Consider the following 17011-nt stretch of genomic DNA (forward strand, 5'->3'; position numbering starts at 1 on the left):
CCCTCCCCAAATCCCTTCAAACAGAGTTAAATAAGTCCTGCAAGTCGTTCCAGCACTTACCACGAGGGGGCGACGTACCACAGATGAAGCATCCCTTCTTCCAATCCAGACAGTCCCATTCCCTTTCCCGCCACCGTCGAGCACGCACAAAATGAAACTTTCTAATCAAATAAAACTGGTTACCTTTTCTGATTTAGGAGAAAACAAATCATAACCCCAAACCAAACGGGGGAGAAAAAAAACCCCACCCGAAATCAAACCCAAACGCAATCCTGGATTGGGGCAGAGGGAGGGGGGAGCTGCTCTCCCTCCCCCTCGCATCCTTCAGTCTGCGAAAACAGGCGAGTCTAGCTTTGGTCCGAGGAACTGGCGGAGACTCGGCGCGGAGGTTCGTGGAGCAAACGAGGCGGGCGGACCCGGTCTGGGCTGGGTCGGAGGAGAAGCGTCCCCACTGAGCCGGCCCACCCGGGGCGAGGCAGTGGGCCCCCCGGCAGGCGCGGTCCTGGAGCGGCCCCGCGGGCAGAGGTTGTGCGATTTGGCATCACGGTCGGTGGCGCTTTTGGTCCTGGCGTCTGGCGGCCCCGCCGAGGGCTTGGTCCTCCGCCAGGGGGCGCTCTACCACACGGCCGTCTCGTTGAGCTCCTGACTGGGGTGCGAGAGGGGCCCGCTGTAGCCGGCCATGGAGAAGGGGGGGCTGGGCCCGCCGCTGAAGACCTCGCCCGGGATGGGGTGCAGCGAGCCGGGGAGGCCGGGCTCCGGGCTGGGGGTGTCGGGGTGCGAGATCATATCCGTGTACCTTTGGTTCTCGGAAGAGTGGTGCCCGGGGAGGGGGGGTTCCAGGGGGCCCAGCGGGGTGGAGCCCGCCCCCGACGTCGGGATGTAGCTGGAGTCGGCCGGAGACTGCGCCTGCGAGGGCGGCCCGTGCGGGAAGAAGTCGTAGTTGCCCCCGGGCCCGTAGTAGTCGCCCTGGTAATCTAGGGAGGGAGGGAGGGAGGTGGAAGGGCCGGTGAGTGAGGCGGACAGCCAAAGGGAGGCTAGCTGCCCTCTTGGGCACCCCCACCCCAGGCAGAGCAGCCCACACAACCAGCCCTACTACGGAGAGTGACAGCAATCCCAGTAGCAGCACTAGTAGTAACCATTACACCTGCGTTTACTACTAGTAAACAATAACGCACATGCAGTGTGTAATAATCATAGTATTACAATGACTACTACTACATCACACACCGAATATCCGGAACTACCAAGAAGGAAATAATAACTTGCTGGAAATCGTAATTCCTTGTTAGTATGAAAACAACAACAACAACATGCATCGAATATCCGGAGCTACCAAGAAGGAAACAAGAACTTGCTAGCAATGGGAATTCATTGTTAGTATGATTGATGATGGGGATGACGATGACAATTCCAGGTACAGGTGAACCTTTGTCCAGAAGGCTTCCTATTTCTACCAAGGCGGGCCCCCCACCCCCGCTGGTCGCGGGAAATCAGGCTGAGACGCCCCCTTCCGGCGGGCCCTGCGGAGAGAGGCGGCCTTGGGAAGGATTTCCAGAAACAACCCGATCCACGACACCAAAGGCGACCGAGAGATCCCTAGATCTCGCGGCCGTTGTGCTGATGTCGTCGTCAGAAGTCGTGGGGCGGAGGAGGAGGAGGAAGAAGGAAGGAAGGAAGGAAGGAAGGAAGGAAGGAAGGAAGGAAGGAAGGAAGGAAGGAAGGAAGGAAGGAAGGAAGGAAGGAAGGAAGGAAGGAAGGAAGGAAAGGCCCCCCCGCGCTTGCCCTGCCCTCCCTCCCTCCCTCTACGGCCAGATGCTGCAGCAGCCGCGTCTCACGCAACATCCAACGTTGCCACCGCCGCAGGCTGCTGACCCAGGCTTTTGTTTTCGGGGCTCGGTGGGCAGCACAGCCCACGGCCGAAGAACCCTAAAGTGGACCGAGTCCCGGCCGGGCCCTGATCCCGACCGCACTAGGAAAGACCCCTCCCGCAGGCAGGGATGCGCACCGAAGACTCAGGCAGGGCCAGGCCTCCGTCCCTCCCGTCTGGCCTCAGCGGCGGCCAGAGAAGCTGCAGGGGCGTCCTTCCTTCGCCTGTCCCAGGCCCGCTCGAGAGACCCCTGGAGGGGGGGATCGCGCCCTTCCGGGCCTTCTGCCTCTTCCCCAGAGCGGCCTCAGGGTGGCCTGGCCTGGCGTCGGCTGGAAGAGTGGAGGAAGGGCCCCCCTCTCTCCCTCCCCGTCGCTTGGAAAAACTGCCAGAGCCATTCAGGGAAGGGGATTTCCCCCGCAGCCAAAGAGGCGGCGATTCCTCCCCGAGGGCTGCAGCCAACTGGGCAGGCAGCTTCCCAAACGAGATGGCCTCCAGTCCTCTCCGTGACTGCCTGTCTACTCAGAAGGAAACCCTAGTGTGTTCGATTGAGCTCAGGCCGTCACGGGGGGGGGGAGCGGGGGGCGGGGAGAGATTAGGGTTCCCTCCAGTCCAAACTGCAACGCCTCGTTCGAACAGAAGCCTCGGTTGGCAGGAAAGATGGCCAGCGCCAGGGCGCCCGGCGTGGAAGAAAGACGAAGGTCTAGGCGAGGATCTCGACGCCTTGGGATGCAAAGTCTTGAAGCCTTCCCGGCCAAGTGACCCCAGGAGAGGTTAAACTTGGGGGGGAGGGTCAAAAGGTCAGGCAGGTGGGGGGGCTATTCAGTGGGGCCTCCTCGCCCCCCCTCCCCACGGCAAGAAACCTTCAGGCCGCGATCCAGGCCGGACCAAGCGCTCCTGCAACCTTCCGCCCAATTCCTCGGGAGCAAGGCCAACGAAGAGTTCCCTTTGGAGTAAAGGCGCCTAGGCTCAGGAGGACGCCACCCGGGGTTGGTCTCTTTGCCCGCCAGAGGCCTCAGGCCGCCATAAAACAAAACAAGAACAACCACGCCAGAAACCACCCCAGCCGCGGCGAGCGAGCGAGCGAGCGAGAGGCGTTTATCGATGGATCGTGTCCCACAGGAGCAGCCAGGAAAGCGTGTGGTTCCCTTTCTGCTGCAAACGTCCGGCTGGCCACCGAGCGGAAGAAGAGAGGGGACGCGGGTCTGATCCAATGGGGTGGGGAGTCCGTATCTCGGCGATGTCGCTCTTCCTAACCACCCTCGATTTAAACAATACCCCCCACCCCAATCAGAATTCACGCTTAAAAACCAGCCGTCCCTCCGACCCAAGCGCCCCTTAGAGGGCAGACGCGCCGGCCTCGGGGAATCTCATTCAAGGCAACTCCTGCCGCCGCTTTTCTTTTATGCGAGGTTTGCATCTCCTTCTCAAAAGCTCCCCCCTCCCCCAGCCTTCCACCGACCCGGTGCACAAAAGCCACCCAACGCACGGGCGCTGCGCCCAGATGTTCCTCTCCGGGAAAAGACAAGGGGACGCCAATCTGGGCAGAAGCCTCCCCAAGCCCCCTGGGCTGGCCAGAGAGCGAGGAAGTGGGACGAGACGCACTCCCAGAGCCTGCTTTCAGCTGCTGCAGAGATCGCCTTGCACAGGGTGATTCGAGATTTTATGCGCGCCTCGGCTCGCTTCTCCGCAACGGGCGGGTGGCATTTGAACGCGATTCAAGGGACGCGGGGTCTCGCTCTTCTTTTTCCTCCCAGCTTCCCCCCAAGCCCCCCCTCAGAACGAAGCTTGCCGGACCTGCGATTTCCTGAATGCCCCTGACCTTGTTCCTGCAAGAAGACTCCAAACCCAAACCAAACGCATCACGCAAGGCCCTGGCAGCCAGCCTCGGCACCACAGGGGCCTCAGGAAGCCGGCTGGGTTTCCTCCAGAGCTGAAGGGGGGAGGAAAACGCCCCCCCCCCCCGCGTCTGGCAGCCTTTTCTAGCTTCCTCCTGAGCCTGGATGCCAACTTCAGCTGGCAGCGCCCAGGAAACTCCGGCCACCCTCCAACCGGTGCTGAGAAGGAGCGTTTTTCATTTCCATTCGAGGGCCCTTTTAAGACAGAGGCAAAACCCGTGTAGGTGCAAAACCGCCCTCTCCCTCAACACTGAGAGGTGCCAAAGCAGGGACAGAGCCTCTGCAGGTCTACTCGAAAGGAAATCCCCACTGATTTCAACCGGGCTCGACCCCCAGCGAAGCCTAAGACTGCAGTCTGATTGGCAGGGGCCAAAATGCGGGATGGAATTTGCCTTCCGAAGGCGCGATTAAAGGGCTGAGGCGGCGGGCGGATTAGAGAGTTTAGAAGGGGACCCCAAAACCACACCCACTCTTCGCACCCCGAACAGGAGGCTCTGGGGGACAGGAAGCCCCCCTCCCCCGTGCCTCGGAATGCCGGGGGTGTGGCGCAGCCTCCCCTCCCGAATAGTTTTGCCAGCGGAACCTCCAGCGATGCCTGCTTTTACTCTTTCCCCAACTCCGATGCCCGCGGACGCCCCTTCGGGGCTGAGTGTCAGGCTCTCCTTTCTAGGGTCCCTCAAAGCCCCCAGGGCTGTAGTGTGCGCAGCCCGGCCAGGCTGGCAGCAAAGACACCAGAGCGCCCCCCCTCCCGCCCCGCCCGGCTGCTGGGCCCTAATTGGAACAAATGCCGTCTGAAAGGAGGACAAAAAGGAGGGCAGCTGGAGCTTTGTTCCCGGCTGCACAAGAGGAGAGCGCGGGGCGGCGAAGGGGCCGGCCCTTCCCGGCGGGCACAGCCGGACCCTCCCGCACAAAAGCCGCCTTTTCTCGGGGGAGGGGGAGCCGGCGAGGACCCGGTCCGGAGGGAGGGAGGGAGGGGGGATCTCCGGCAATGCTCGGTTGGGCGCCGAGAGGGAAAGAAGCGGGCTGGGGCTGCCTCAGTTGCAGCCCCTAGAGAAGTGACGGGATTGGGAAGGGATGGGGGGGACAGGAAGGAAGGCCGAGAAGGAAATCCCATCCAGCCCTTCACGTCTAAGCAAAAGACATTTTGGCTGCAATCCTATAAACAGCTTCCTAGGGATACAACACAGGGGATTTACTTCTGAGTAGAGCTACTTGGCACCGCTCGCTTAAGGGGCAGCCCTAAACAGAGTGAACAGCCGTCGAAGGACCTCAAAGGCCAGGGCTTCAGAGAGGCTGATGGTGGCGCCAGGGGCTAGAAGCAAGACACATCCCGCCCCCCGCCATTCCCAGCCGTTCTTGGTCCCCCCACAAAGCCTTTTTTACCTCCGTAGTAGGTGTACGGGGTGGAGCCCAGCATTTCGGATTCGTCCAGCCTGCCTCCCAGAGGGCGCATGCGCCGAGGACTCCTGAAAAAAGCGTGGCGCCGGGCGCCCAGCGCGCTCAGCTGCTTCATCCGTCGCTCCTTGGACCGTCGGTTCTGGAACCAGACCTGCGGGAGGACACAAGACGCGCGTTAGCCCCCGCCCTCAGATCCTGGAGGAGGCCTCGGCGACCCTGAAAGCCCCCACAGAGACTGCAGAACACGGGGGTGGAGTGGGGGGTGGAGCAAGACAAAGAGTCGAGGGCCAGGGTCCCCCACAAGTCCTTCCCCCCCTCTGAGAAAGCTCAATGCTCCCCCCCCCCTTTTTTAAACCGCCCACCACCACCAAAGGTAGCTGGAACCTGCGGAGCCAGAGAAGAGGGAAGCTGGCCGGAGCGGAGGGGGGTGAAGGAGGTGTTCTTCCGACGCCGAGGTGGGCCCACAACTCCCAGCCGCCCTCCAGGATCGACCAGTTGGGAGAAAGTCCCCTTCACTTCAACACGGGGAAAGGCCCGCAGGATCGGGCCCCCGCAGCGCCTCCCGTCCTCCTCGGGAGAAAGTAGCCGCAGCAGCAGCGTCCCGACGGGGTCTCCTTCCAGCGTCTCGCAGGGACTATTGTTGCCGTGCCATGATAGTCGTGGAAGGAAGAATTAATCTACTCCCGGTAGCAATATCGACTACTCCTGAGAGTAGACAGGTCTGAATGCAAATGTGCACCGGAACAGGTCCGCGGCACTGCAGAGTAACAACCGAGTAGAGAAATATTTCCCTCTTTCCTTTCACTCTCGGCCTCCTTTATTAAAGCCCCCCCCCCACAGACAAGAGCGCTGGGGACTCCCGGTTTAGCCTCCCCTCGAGGGTGGGGGGAGCAAAGGTGGGTTTCGCTCCCCTCTTCTCAACCGGCAGCCGAATGAGGGGGCTTTTCAAGGACCGCTTCTCGCCTTCGGCTCTCCAAAGCCCCCAACGCTTTCGGCACAACTGGCGGCCTTGGACACCTCCCACCCAAGCTTCCGCCGCCGCCACTGCTTGTTAGATAGAGGCGGATAGAATTTGGAAGACGACACGCTGGGGAGGGGAGGGAGACAGGGGCCAGCAAGAGGGGAGTGGCAGCAGCTTGTCCCGTCTCTTTGGCTTCTCAGAAATCCCGGGCCAGGGGAAGCAAAGGCCCAAGCGGCCCCACGTTCTTCCTCCCCTGTTCCAGCAGCAGGCGCACTGCCCCTGGAGGTGGAGGTTCGCTCTCGCTCTTCAGAGATTTGTCGGAGTGCGCATTTAGCACTAGCAGAAGGGACAAGTCAACCGGTAGCCTCGTTTCCCGTCTCCCCGGAGCGTTGGGGAGCAGAGGCGTTCTTGGGCAGTTCTTGAGAGGAGGAGGCGATGAAGCTGGCCGGGCCCACTTCCCCAGCCCCGGCAACGAGGGAGGGGGGATCCATCCGGAAGGGGCCGGACACTGTGCCTTTGGCAACTGTTCCCCCATCAAACGTTCCAGGTGGCCGGCTGCCAGCAACTCCAGACCGTGGCTGCGCCGCGCGTCTTCTTAGTCAGCCAGTCTCTGGGCCCAGGTACGGCGTTCCCAGTCTTGGCCAAATCTGCAAGATGTTTCTGACTTCGCGGGGGAAGCTGCTGGTTTTCCGTCTGGCTCCCCCACTCATCCCACCCCACTTTTCCTGGAGTTCCTTTGCTAAGACACCTCCCCTTGGGGAATGGCAGGGCGATTTCCTGCAGCCTCGTTCTTACTGGGGCAAAGAGATGATGGGCCTGAATTTTATTCATACGCAGCCAATTTTAGTGGAGCCGGTACACCGCAGGTATCGAAGGCTATAACTCTTCCGCGCACGTTTAGGGGCGATCCTAAGCAGGTCTACTCAGAAGCAAGTGCCATGTAATCCAGTACACAGCTTACTTCCAGGGAAGTGTCCTCCGGGTGCTGTCTTACCAAGCAGCAAGTCTCGCGTAACACAGCGAGATTGACTTCTGAGTAAATATGCATAGCATCGCTGTGCGCTGGAAGAGCCAACTTCGAATACAGAAGGCCCCGGCTCAAATCTCGCCAACTGTGAGTTCTCCGTCATGGGCCTTGGTCTGGCCACCACACCCTGCAAATGGCACCAGAGGAACAGCCCTGATCGGCCTTGGATTGTAAAGGATTTTAAAATATTGGTCTATTTTAAGCAAACCCTGCGTAAAGTCCTTGTTTATCAAGTAGGTAGTATTAACAACAACCGTTATTAGCTGTTACTCTGGTCGGCATTACAGTGGCTGCCAGCACCATTGCCGCAAGGACAACCCTCACTTGTCCCCAAACACTAAATGTCAAAGGGGCAATTATATTTTTAAAATCTCATTGATTTCAATCATGGGCTTGAGGTTTCCTGTAGAGAGGAGGACCTGCTTGGTTGGACAACCCGTGCAAATTAGGGGGTGAGGCTGTGACTGTTGGGTTTCTATTGCAATTTCACTTCCTGTTGTCATGAGTTAATTAAATGAGTGTATATGCATGCTGATGTTTAGCCAGTGAGAGGTATAGCCAATGAGAATGTTTGCACGTACTTCCCGCTCAGGCTGGGTGTCAATATGTATAGTGACCATTGAAGGAGAGCCCTAATAGGCTAATCCATATATTTGGGAGGTGGTCTGGGGGAAACCATTTGGTCAGTTTTTTTGCCCTTTGTGCAAAGCCCTCAGATCTCCCTGCAGTTAGAGTTTGGACTCAAGAGAGTCGAGATGTAGTCTAGAGACTAGATAGGATAGTGAAGCCTTCTTTTGTTTTCTAGTAATCCCAGTCTACCTTTCCTCATAGTAAAAGTAAACTACTTTATTCTTAAACTAAAACGTGTGCCTGGCTTGTTTATTTGTGGTTCTCTCCACACAGCTCTGCTAAGGTATCTGTAACACTAACAGTGACCCCATGGTTATAGGTCCCGGGCAGTAAATCTCACTGAGTCTTGCTTTTAAGGAATGGTTCTCAGGATCGCGGGAGGGGCTCTAGCGCAGTTCTCATCCCTTTCAGCAGAGCGAATGTGATTCGTTTTTGAGCTAGAGTTGTCCGAAACAGATTTGCTGCTCCTAGCCTGTCTGCTGGGAACTGGCGTCCCGCTGATGGCGCTTGTTCCCTCTAGGCATACTTAGGATTGCAGTCTTGCTGCGGTAGGCAGTTTCTCAGGCGACGGGCGAAACGCAAACTGGGGACAGTCGATGCTGCCCCTCGAAAAAAAGCGCCCACCCGTCTGCAGAATGTTCCAGGGTCCTTCCGCTGTTTAGAAACGCCTCCTGATTAAGGCTGCTCGATTCGGATTCTGCCTCCATAAATATAACATCCTACTGATTATGCCGATCCATAACATTAGCGGAGTGACGGGAAATCCTTTCCAAAATGTTTTATGGCAAACCACGAAGACCATCATCATCAATAATACAGATCCTCCAGGTGAGCAGTAGCTTGAAGAGTTCTGTAGTTCGGAAACTTCGCCTTCTACTCCTCAGGGATACTTTTGAGGGGGGGGGGAGAAGGGTTGCATTTTGCACAAAACGTCCTCCACGGTGCGGCTGATGTCAGACAGCAGAAGGGCCTTCCCGGATGTCCGTCGGTGGGCACAAACGGCGATGTCATCCGGCACACGCAGAAAAGCGCCCCCTTTCGGTAGACCAGAAGGCACGGCTGGGAAGGGGAGGGAGCTGGACGCGTTCCAAAAGGGCACCGGGCCCACCAATAAGGAGTCCCTGGGAAGCCCAGGGGATGGCCAGGGAGAAGCCAAACCACCCTGGTTGAGCGCGCTTTGGGGGGGGGCGACAGAAAAGGAGCTCCTCTTACCTGAATGACTCGCATGTTGAGCCCCGTCTCTTGAGCCAGCTGCTCCCGGATATGCCTGGTAGGCTTGGGGGTGGCGGCGAAGGCGGCTTTGAGGGTCTCCAGTTGCTTGGCCTTGATGGTGGTCCGAGGCCCCCTCCGCTTGGTCCCCGAGTTCTGCTCCTCGTTCTCGTTATTGGTGGTCTCTTTGTCCGAGGAGGTGGAATTGTCCGTTTCCTTGGGATCGTCCTGCATGGGGTCCGGGATGTCGGGAGACAAGCTTCGGTCGGTACACGAGGACACTGTCGGGGGAAAGGGGAGAGGGGTCAGCGCTTGGGGGTGGGCGGAGGGTGGGTCCGGGCAGCGGAAGGAACGAGCCTCCCCCATTCAGCTGAGCCCCCGCGAAGGAAAAAAAGCGACTGGGCTGAACGCACAACAGGTGCTACGCTTAGCCGAGCCAAGCTGGGCTTCCATTGAGCTCAGGCCTGGAGAAGAAAGAAACCTCCTTCCTTTTTTTTGGGGGGGGGGGGGGAGGAAATCCTGCCAAGCCCTAATCCCACCAGGAGGGGAAGCGGGGGGGGGCACAGTCCCACTCCCTGCCTCGAAAGAGGCGTTGGCGGTGGGGAGCAGGAGACCGCCTCCGTGGAGCCGAAAGGCGAGATAGAAAGGCAATCGATCAATTGATTCATTAATGAATGCAATAAACAAATGCAGCCTCCTAAAAGGGGAAGGAGGCTCCCTGCCAAACGCCTCCTCCCCTGCCCTGTTGCTAGACCCCGGAGAAAGCCCTCGGGGCCCGATTCGGAAGAGGAGGGATTCTGAAAGGGAAAGGGGAGGGGGGGTTCGTTCTGTAAAGGGTTTTTTTTTGGGGGGGGGACAAGATCAGGCCAAGATCAGTTGCCAGTTACTTTGACCGGAGGGAGGAGGGGAATACAACCCGGGGTGCCCCCAGCGGCTGCCTAAACGCTCAGATCCGAGGAACACATCTGTCGGGGCAACGTTCTGTTGCAGGATTTACTTCCAAGTAAATCCCTGACTAGGCTCCATTGCCAAGATGCCCCAAACAAAGGGAGGCAGTCCCTCCCGCCCCCCCAGGGAAGTCCCACCGGACTTACTCACAGGTAAGGGTGCCCAGGGGTCTGTGGCTTCGTTTTCCACCTCTTGATCCAGGGACGACCCGCTCTCTTTACAATCCCCCCCTCCCACTGAGGAACCGTCTCCGTTTGGAAGAGACATCTACGCTTCCTAAACGTTTCAGTCCTGCGCTAGGAAGAGCGTTTATGGAAGGAGATCTCCCTCGCCCCTCCCCTGAAATAAGGCCGGCGGGGGGGGGCAGCAAAGGGTTGGGGAGGGGGCAGTTAGCAGACTCTCGGCGGGGGGAGGGTCTCAAGAGACGCCCCTCCTCTCTGTGCCCTCCTCGTAGATCCAGAGGGCAGAACACCGAGCGCACTAGAGCCAGTCCCTGCACTGCCGGAAGCAGCAGCAGCAGCCGCCACCCCGAGGATTTCTAAATAACACCCAGACGAAGGGGAGGAGGCTGCTTGCCGGGCAGCCGGGGCGGGGCAGACAAGCCCAATTCAGGGTCACTTCGATTCGTCCCCACCCCACCCGGTCGCCGCGTTAAAGGATAGCCAGAGGGGAAAGGAAAGGGCGGACTTTTCCAGCCATGTTTTCCTGGCAAGAGCTAGGGCACCGGTTCGCTAAGGCTCCCGTCTATAACAATGGGAACGGGGGAATCGGTTTGTCCAGGCGCTCCGCTTTCCTTCCCGGGTTAGGTACAGACAACAGCAGCGAGGCCATTTCCAGCTACCGCAGTTGCTTCCTCCGCCATCAGTGGAACTGCCTGCCTGCCCTTAGTCTCAGCTTAGCCGTTTCTCTGTTTCTCTCTCTGTCTCTCTCACCCACACCCACACCCACACCGGCGAGAGCGAGCGAGCTTGCTTTGTGGAGAGACCTGGTAAGGGCTCTCAAAAGCGCTCTGTCAAGAAGCGGAGGCGTTCACCATTGACAGATAGGTTCACTCCATTTGAAAGAGGATGGAACTTCCTCCTCCTACCCCAAAAGGTCCTGCCCTACCCTCTGGGTCGCTGTAGCCCCTTTCTCCTCTCCCACCACTGTGTCTGTCCATTTCAGTCTGTAAGCGCTTCGGGGCAGGAGCCTGTCTATTGCCCCATTTGCTGAAGAGGCCGCGCAATTTCCAGCATGCTTACTCGAGAGGAAATTGGCCTCGAGGTATCGTCCTTGAGTGTTTTGGACACTGAAGAGCGCGCGACAAAGATGGCGCTGTGATTTGTAAGGCCTGCCTCACCCGGTTGTTGTGAGGTTAAAACGCGGTGGGGGAGCACCATAGAAAAGGCCTCAAGCGCCTGGGTGGGAAAGTGCTATAGCCGAGAGTCTTCGTGAATGCGAGCTCGTCCTACTAACAGGCTTGTTCTGGAGCAAGAGAAACGCCTCTCTTGCTCTACGAGGAAGGGCGCCCGGCCTGCGGTCCCGTCGGCGCTCTTACCGGAGTTGAGGCTGCCTTCCTTCAAGCTGGCCGAGCTCAGGTAGTCGTCTTTGCAGACGAATTTGTTCTCGTCGATGATGTACAGTTCTTCGCCCGTCGAGAGCTGCTTGTTACAAACCATGCAGGTGAAACAGTTCAGGTGAAAGACTTTGCTCCGCGCTTTGCGAACCAGGTCTGACGGCGAGATGCCCTGCGCGCACCCGGCGCATTTGGTTCCGAATCTCCTGGAAAGGGGGAGAGGGACAGAGACAAGAAGGTGAGGCCGGGCGCCAGGAGGAGGGGGGGGAGGGAGGAGTCTGGGGATCGCCTGGTCGGCCGATTTAACCGGGGGGGGGGGGGGGCTTCAGTCGTCCACTGCAGCTGGAATGCGGAAGGCCTAAGGAGGAAGGCTGGGGATAAGAATTTCTGCGCCCCGGGAGGAGAGGAGAAACAATCGACCGGCCGTCGTCGCCTTGCCTTGCTTAAGGGGAATTCCGGGTGGGTTTTTAAAGGTGTGCCTGAAGGGGAGTTGTCCTACGCGAGCGTAGCTGGGGAACGACCCCGGAGACGGCTTGGCAAGAGCTCTTCCCAGATGTTTTCTGTTCCCGAAACTCGACCAGCCCAAGGCCTGGAATCCGAGCCCGAACAGAGGCCTTCCGGACGTCTCACCCAACCGGGGAAGGGAAAGCAAGCAAACCGAGGGCGGTTGTGGAGAACGACTATTCTTGCCCCGCTGCGAGGAAGGCTGGATTCCCTGTCCTCGTTTGTCGCTCAGACTGGAGGGGACCCAGGGGGTGGAGGAGGGGGGGGGAAGGCCCAGGCGCCTGTTTAAATGCAACCAAATGGGGGGAAACACGAGCAAGGAAACAACAAATGCTGGTGTGCTTCATTGTCACTTAGCGCCCCCCACCCCCAGCAGCGCATCTAGGGTGAACGAGGTTCGGACACCGTGGGCCAAGCCGTCGCCTCCCTCTTCGCTCTCTGTTATAGCCCGGGATGACGTTGATGTAGTGAAAACATTACAATCCATAAATCATTTTCTCTCCTTGGGCGCAATAGCCTCATCTGCACCTTATCAAAAAATCATTCAAGGCGTTTAAAGAGGTGTTTTAAAAATAAATAAATAAACATATGGGGAGGGAAGGAGAGAGGAGGGGGGCGGAAACAGGTACAAGGATTCGGAATGACCATTCCAGGCCCGTTTACATGTGCAAATCCAGCTTAGCGCCTTTTCACATGCCTTGGGGCCCGATGCCCGCAGAGTTGAAGTAACTTTAACCCCCCCACCCCGCTCGCCCCCTTACCCCTACTGTGCCTGCTGTCTTCATCACTAAGCAAAAAGAGGAGTCTGCCTCAATGACAGCCTGAAAACAAAAGGCCAGAACGGATTTACATTTTGGATTGAGGGTTACTTGTGGATCCGCCCCTCCCCAGCAAAGACAAAAATAAAATGCGGGTGGGCGCCAAGTCTTTCCCTCCCCCCTCCCCTTGAGCCCATCGGCAAAGTCAAGGCAGAGAGAATCGCCCTGAATTCCCTCCTTTCTGGGGCTTTTGGCCGGGAAAGAATTTTCTTCTTTAGAAAGAAACCAAGAATTCTCATGTCCAGGTGAGGATTCCACCGAGCAGGCTTGGCACTAATCTTCGGGTTCAAAGAATCAAACACTAGGAGAAAGATTGCGCAGATTCTTCCTTCCGGAAATTCCTTCCTTGAGATCTGGAAAGGGTAAACGTGTATTTCCCCCGTCCCCCTTTAACACAAGGCTGCGATTCTCTGCCTACCTGTCGAGAGCCCCCTCGTTTGGAGTCGGGTGGGTTCGCTCCTAAGGAGCGGCAGCTCTGAACCCCCAAAGGATTTTCTGCAGAGCCCGGAAGAGGTTGGGAGGGCGCCCAGAGCAAGCTCCCTCGACTGGTCCAGCGTGTGGTGGCTGCCGCGCTCTTGCCAGGAGAGGGAAGAGGAAAGGAGCGGCCTGCCGATTTGGGCCTCTGTTCAGCCGGGGAGGGAGGGGGCACTGGCGGTGCAGCTGATCTCCCTCACTGCATCCCCTCCCAAAGGATGCTCACCTGCCGAATTCCCCAGAGCATCACCAAGTTCAGGGACCTTTTCTAGGAAGTCAATCCCACCGAATTCCTGACTTCTAGACTAAAACCTGGCAAGGCGGACAGTCTAAGACTTCCCATTTCTGTGGTCTCAAAATCCTAACCGCATTCTTTGAAAAGGGAGATTGGCTGGGGAGGAGGAGACCACGGAGATTCGATTCCTTGCGCTGTATTTTCAGTGCTATCTCCTGCTTTGGACCTGGAAGAACCGGCTCCAAAGAGAGAGCCGGAGAGAATGTTTACTCGGCCTCGATCATCCCGCCCCCCCCCCTCAGCCCCGGCTGGTGTGCAGAAAGCGGCAGTCCTCCCTGCAGTTGCTTCCACATCAGCCCAGCTGTGGTCAGTCGCCCTTACATCCGAGGAAGCTTGCCGGTCAAGGCTACACCGTCGGGCGAAGTGCCCTGGGCGTCCACTTGGTTGAAGGCAGGCTGGCCGTCCCGGAGGCATCCTCTGCCAACTTGCTTAAAGGGACTCGACCCCAGTTGCGCTGGGGGGGGGGGGCGGCGGCTGGGGATCAGCAGCAGCTCCCAACGCCTCGGGCCATTGTCCGCTCCCAGGGCCTGGGGGGGGGGGCGGAGAGCGACTTGGATTTCGCCCCCCCCCCATCCACCAGAGGGTCTCTACTGAAAGGCCAGGCAAAGCCCCGAAGGGCTCTGCCAAAGGGACCAAGGGGCAATGCCCAAGCTCGGCGGGCTGCGCAGTCATCCCTTCCTTCTCTCCAGTAGAAAGAGCCCGGCTGCGAGAGAGCGCAGGCCGGGGGAGGAGTGGGGAGACTGCAGGGTGGGCGAGAAGGACAGACGGGGGTGGGTGGGTGGGGGGCAGCGTCTCCTCACCTGAAGAAGTCGTTCTTGCAGTAGAGCTTCCCTTCCCTGGAGAAGCATTTCTCGGTGAGGTTGCATTTGCACTCGCAGCACTGGACGCACTTGATGTGCCAGGCCCGGTCGAGGACGTTGAGCAGGAACCGGTCGAGGATGGGCCGCTCGCAGCCCGCGCAATGCACCATCATCCCCGCGGCGGGACAGGAGGGTCGCGCCGTTGCCGCCGCTGCCCCGCCAGCCCAGGCCCGCCGCCGCCTCCTCCTCCTCCTCGCCGCCGCCGGGGCCCGCGTCTCCCCTCCGCCGCTCAGCGCGCTCCGCCTCCGGGCCGTCGAGCCGGGCAGCAGCCGCGAGCCTCGGCTGGCCTGGGGCCTTCAACGCGGCATCCGCCTGGGGGAGCCTCGACGGCGGGGGCCAAGGCCGAGGCCCGCCGCTTCCCCTGCGCCCGTCCCCGTCGCCGGCGTGTGGATGGCTGCTGCCCGGGACTTTGCTCCACTTTCATGCTGTTCCCATCGCCCAGCTTTGTCTCCCGGCTTTAGTAATTCGCGCATCCTTATTCAGATTTGGTGACGTCGGGCGCCGCGTCGGGCCGGCGTCGGCCAATGGCGGGCCTGTGGCCATGGCAACCTCTTAATTTATAGCATATCTAAATTGGCTCCAGCCTTGCGCTTGGCACAGAGGGAAAAAAAGGAGGCAGCCCTATTGTTGAGGGGCTAGATTTCCACCTGGTTTGCCTGGGCTCAGTGAGTATTTCGCCTTCAGACGGTTTTGCGGAGGGCTGCATGCGGATCTGGGCCGGGGGCGGGGGGATCTGGGATTTGGGCTGGGGGCTTCAGCGGGTGTCGCCGTCGGCCTGGGGGGGGGCTACCCTGCCCCTCCGCTCCTCTCCGTCCCCCAGCAATGTCAGCTTCACCTACGAGCCCCTGGCACCCCACTTGCCTGCCGGCTCCCAAAGCATCAGAGTGAGAGTGAGCCGTGATTCTTTTCTTGGTGGGGGGCGGGAGGGGGGCGGGAAAGTCATGGAAGCAAAGCTGTTTTCTGTTTTCTCCCTCTCCGCCTCTGCAAGTGCCCCCCAAGTGTTCTGCTTAAATTTGGGACGCTTAATTTTTTTTTTAAAAAAATAATTAATTAGAAACGGAGTCAACCAGAATCAAATTGGAAGGAAATCCACAAATCTCCCCTCCCGCTATCACAGTCCAAATAAAACTAGGCCCGTTGGTTTGGTCTTCAATTCCAGGTCTTGAAAATTGTCCAGGCCAGGGGGTTGCGCAGCAGGGAACGATCCAGACGGGGACATGGGCGGGGACTTCCCATGTTTTCAAACTAGAGGAGAGGGAGAGAAATGCAAAGTTTTGGAAAAGGCGAAAAATGACCGGGGAAGAGGCCTGTGGTCTGGCGATTTTGGGGGAGAGACAACTTGCGTTCATAAACCAAAGCCCCGGCCAATGTGCAAGAGACAGAAACCGCAGCCTGTTAAAAACACTTTCCTAGGAGTAACCCATTCAGTACAATGGGAGTTGCTCCCCCTTAGACCAGTTTAGGATTGCTCCCCAACCCCCGCCCTGAGACAGGAGGCCGAAATCCTGTCCTTTGTTTCCGGCCGATTCTGTGGGGACCCGATCCAGAAAGAGACCACCTGAGCCGTTCCCCCTTCGCTCCCACCGGCCCATCCGCCCCCATGACCTGCGGCTCTGCCTTCCTTCCTTGGGTTGCGCTGCGACCCAGTCCCAGTCTCGACTTGATGGAATTCACCACCCTTGGTCGCTCAGGGTCGGTCTTTTCCTTTGAGGAGGTCGCTGTCTTTCCTGAGAGTAAGACGCACTGATTACAGCTGGACTTACTCCCGAGTAAACGTGCCAGCGGCATTTCAGTCGGTGTATTCCCCCCCCCCCTTTTCGGTTCCTGAGACGCACGGACTTCGGAAGAGCGTGGCCGGGTGTGTGTGTGTGGGGGGGCACGCTGGGCTGGCTGGGAAGGTGCCGTCCTCGTGCAATTGTTGCCTAGGAATTTGGAGAGCCGGTTTGGCATTTCCCCCGCTCCTCCCTCTTTTTGTCATGCAAGGTGCAGTCACAATAGGGGACAGGAGAGATTAAGTTATAAGCCCCCCCCCTCCATCTTTGCTCTCTCCAAAGGGGAGGGGCTGACAAGCAACTCACAAAGCCCCTCTGAATGGACCCGGCCCCAAAGACAGAGTTGACCATTTCATTAAGTCTGACCGTGAAGAGACACCCCCACCCCCTCCCCCAATTGTACGACAACATTGGAAGGAGCAGCGGGGAGGGGGTGGGAGCCCAGAGGAAGAGCTTCCCAAAAGTCACCGGAGAAGCCCAAATAAAGGTCCCTCCTCCCCTCGCCAGAGGCCTGGTGGAGTCCCCGTGGCTGCCATTTTTTACCCTAGCAGCCCACGAACAAATCCTCTCGCGCGCCCAGATGTTCCTCCCCCCAGAGGAAACAACAAAACTTCCCCGGAGGTGAACGGGACCCGCTAGAATCCCAAACAGAGACAAGAGAAGTTTCGCCCCCTTCCCAGGGAGACTTAGAAAGCTGATGGTCTGGGTGCCTGGATGGACGTGGGGGTGGGAGAGAACAAACCAAACTTCACTGGCCGGGTGGTCAGTCTCCAGACCCAGCTAGGAGCCAAGAGGGTG

At 58.7% G+C, this 17011-nt stretch overlaps 1 protein-coding gene across 1 annotated transcript; it reads right to left on the reverse strand.

Moving 5' to 3' along the window:
- Positions 1-603: 603 nt before the first annotated feature.
- Positions 604-14625, reverse strand: LHX5 (LIM homeobox 5). Its single transcript, XM_060249388.1, has 5 exons — positions 14382-14625; positions 11473-11696; positions 8991-9268; positions 5146-5311; positions 604-974 (listed from the first exon to the last, which is right to left on the reverse strand). The coding sequence occupies exons 1-5, from the start codon at positions 14552-14554 to the stop codon at positions 616-618; spliced, it is 1200 nt and encodes a 399-aa protein (XP_060105371.1). The 5' UTR covers positions 14555-14625; the 3' UTR covers positions 604-615.
- Between the last annotated feature and the right edge of the window lie 2386 nt (positions 14626-17011).

Source organism: Heteronotia binoei, chromosome 11 (assembly GCF_032191835.1).
Source record: "Heteronotia binoei isolate CCM8104 ecotype False Entrance Well chromosome 11, APGP_CSIRO_Hbin_v1, whole genome shotgun sequence".
NCBI classification, from domain to species: Eukaryota; Metazoa; Chordata; class Lepidosauria; order Squamata; family Gekkonidae; genus Heteronotia; species Heteronotia binoei.

Bases quoted from the DNA above. Each gene is read 5' to 3' on its own strand.
- LHX5 (XM_060249388.1), bottom strand. From the start codon at position 14,554: ATGATGGTGCATTGCGCGGGCTGCGAGCGGCCCATCCTCGACCGGTTC. The intron at 11,697-14,381 runs GTGAGGAGACGC...CCCCCTTTCCAG, and splicing joins TGCAAGAACGACTTCTTCAG to GAGATTCGGAACCAAATGCG. The intron at 975-5,145 runs GTAAAAAAGGCT...CTCCCTCCCTAG, and splicing joins CCCGTACACCTACTACGGAG to ATTACCAGGGCGACTACTAC.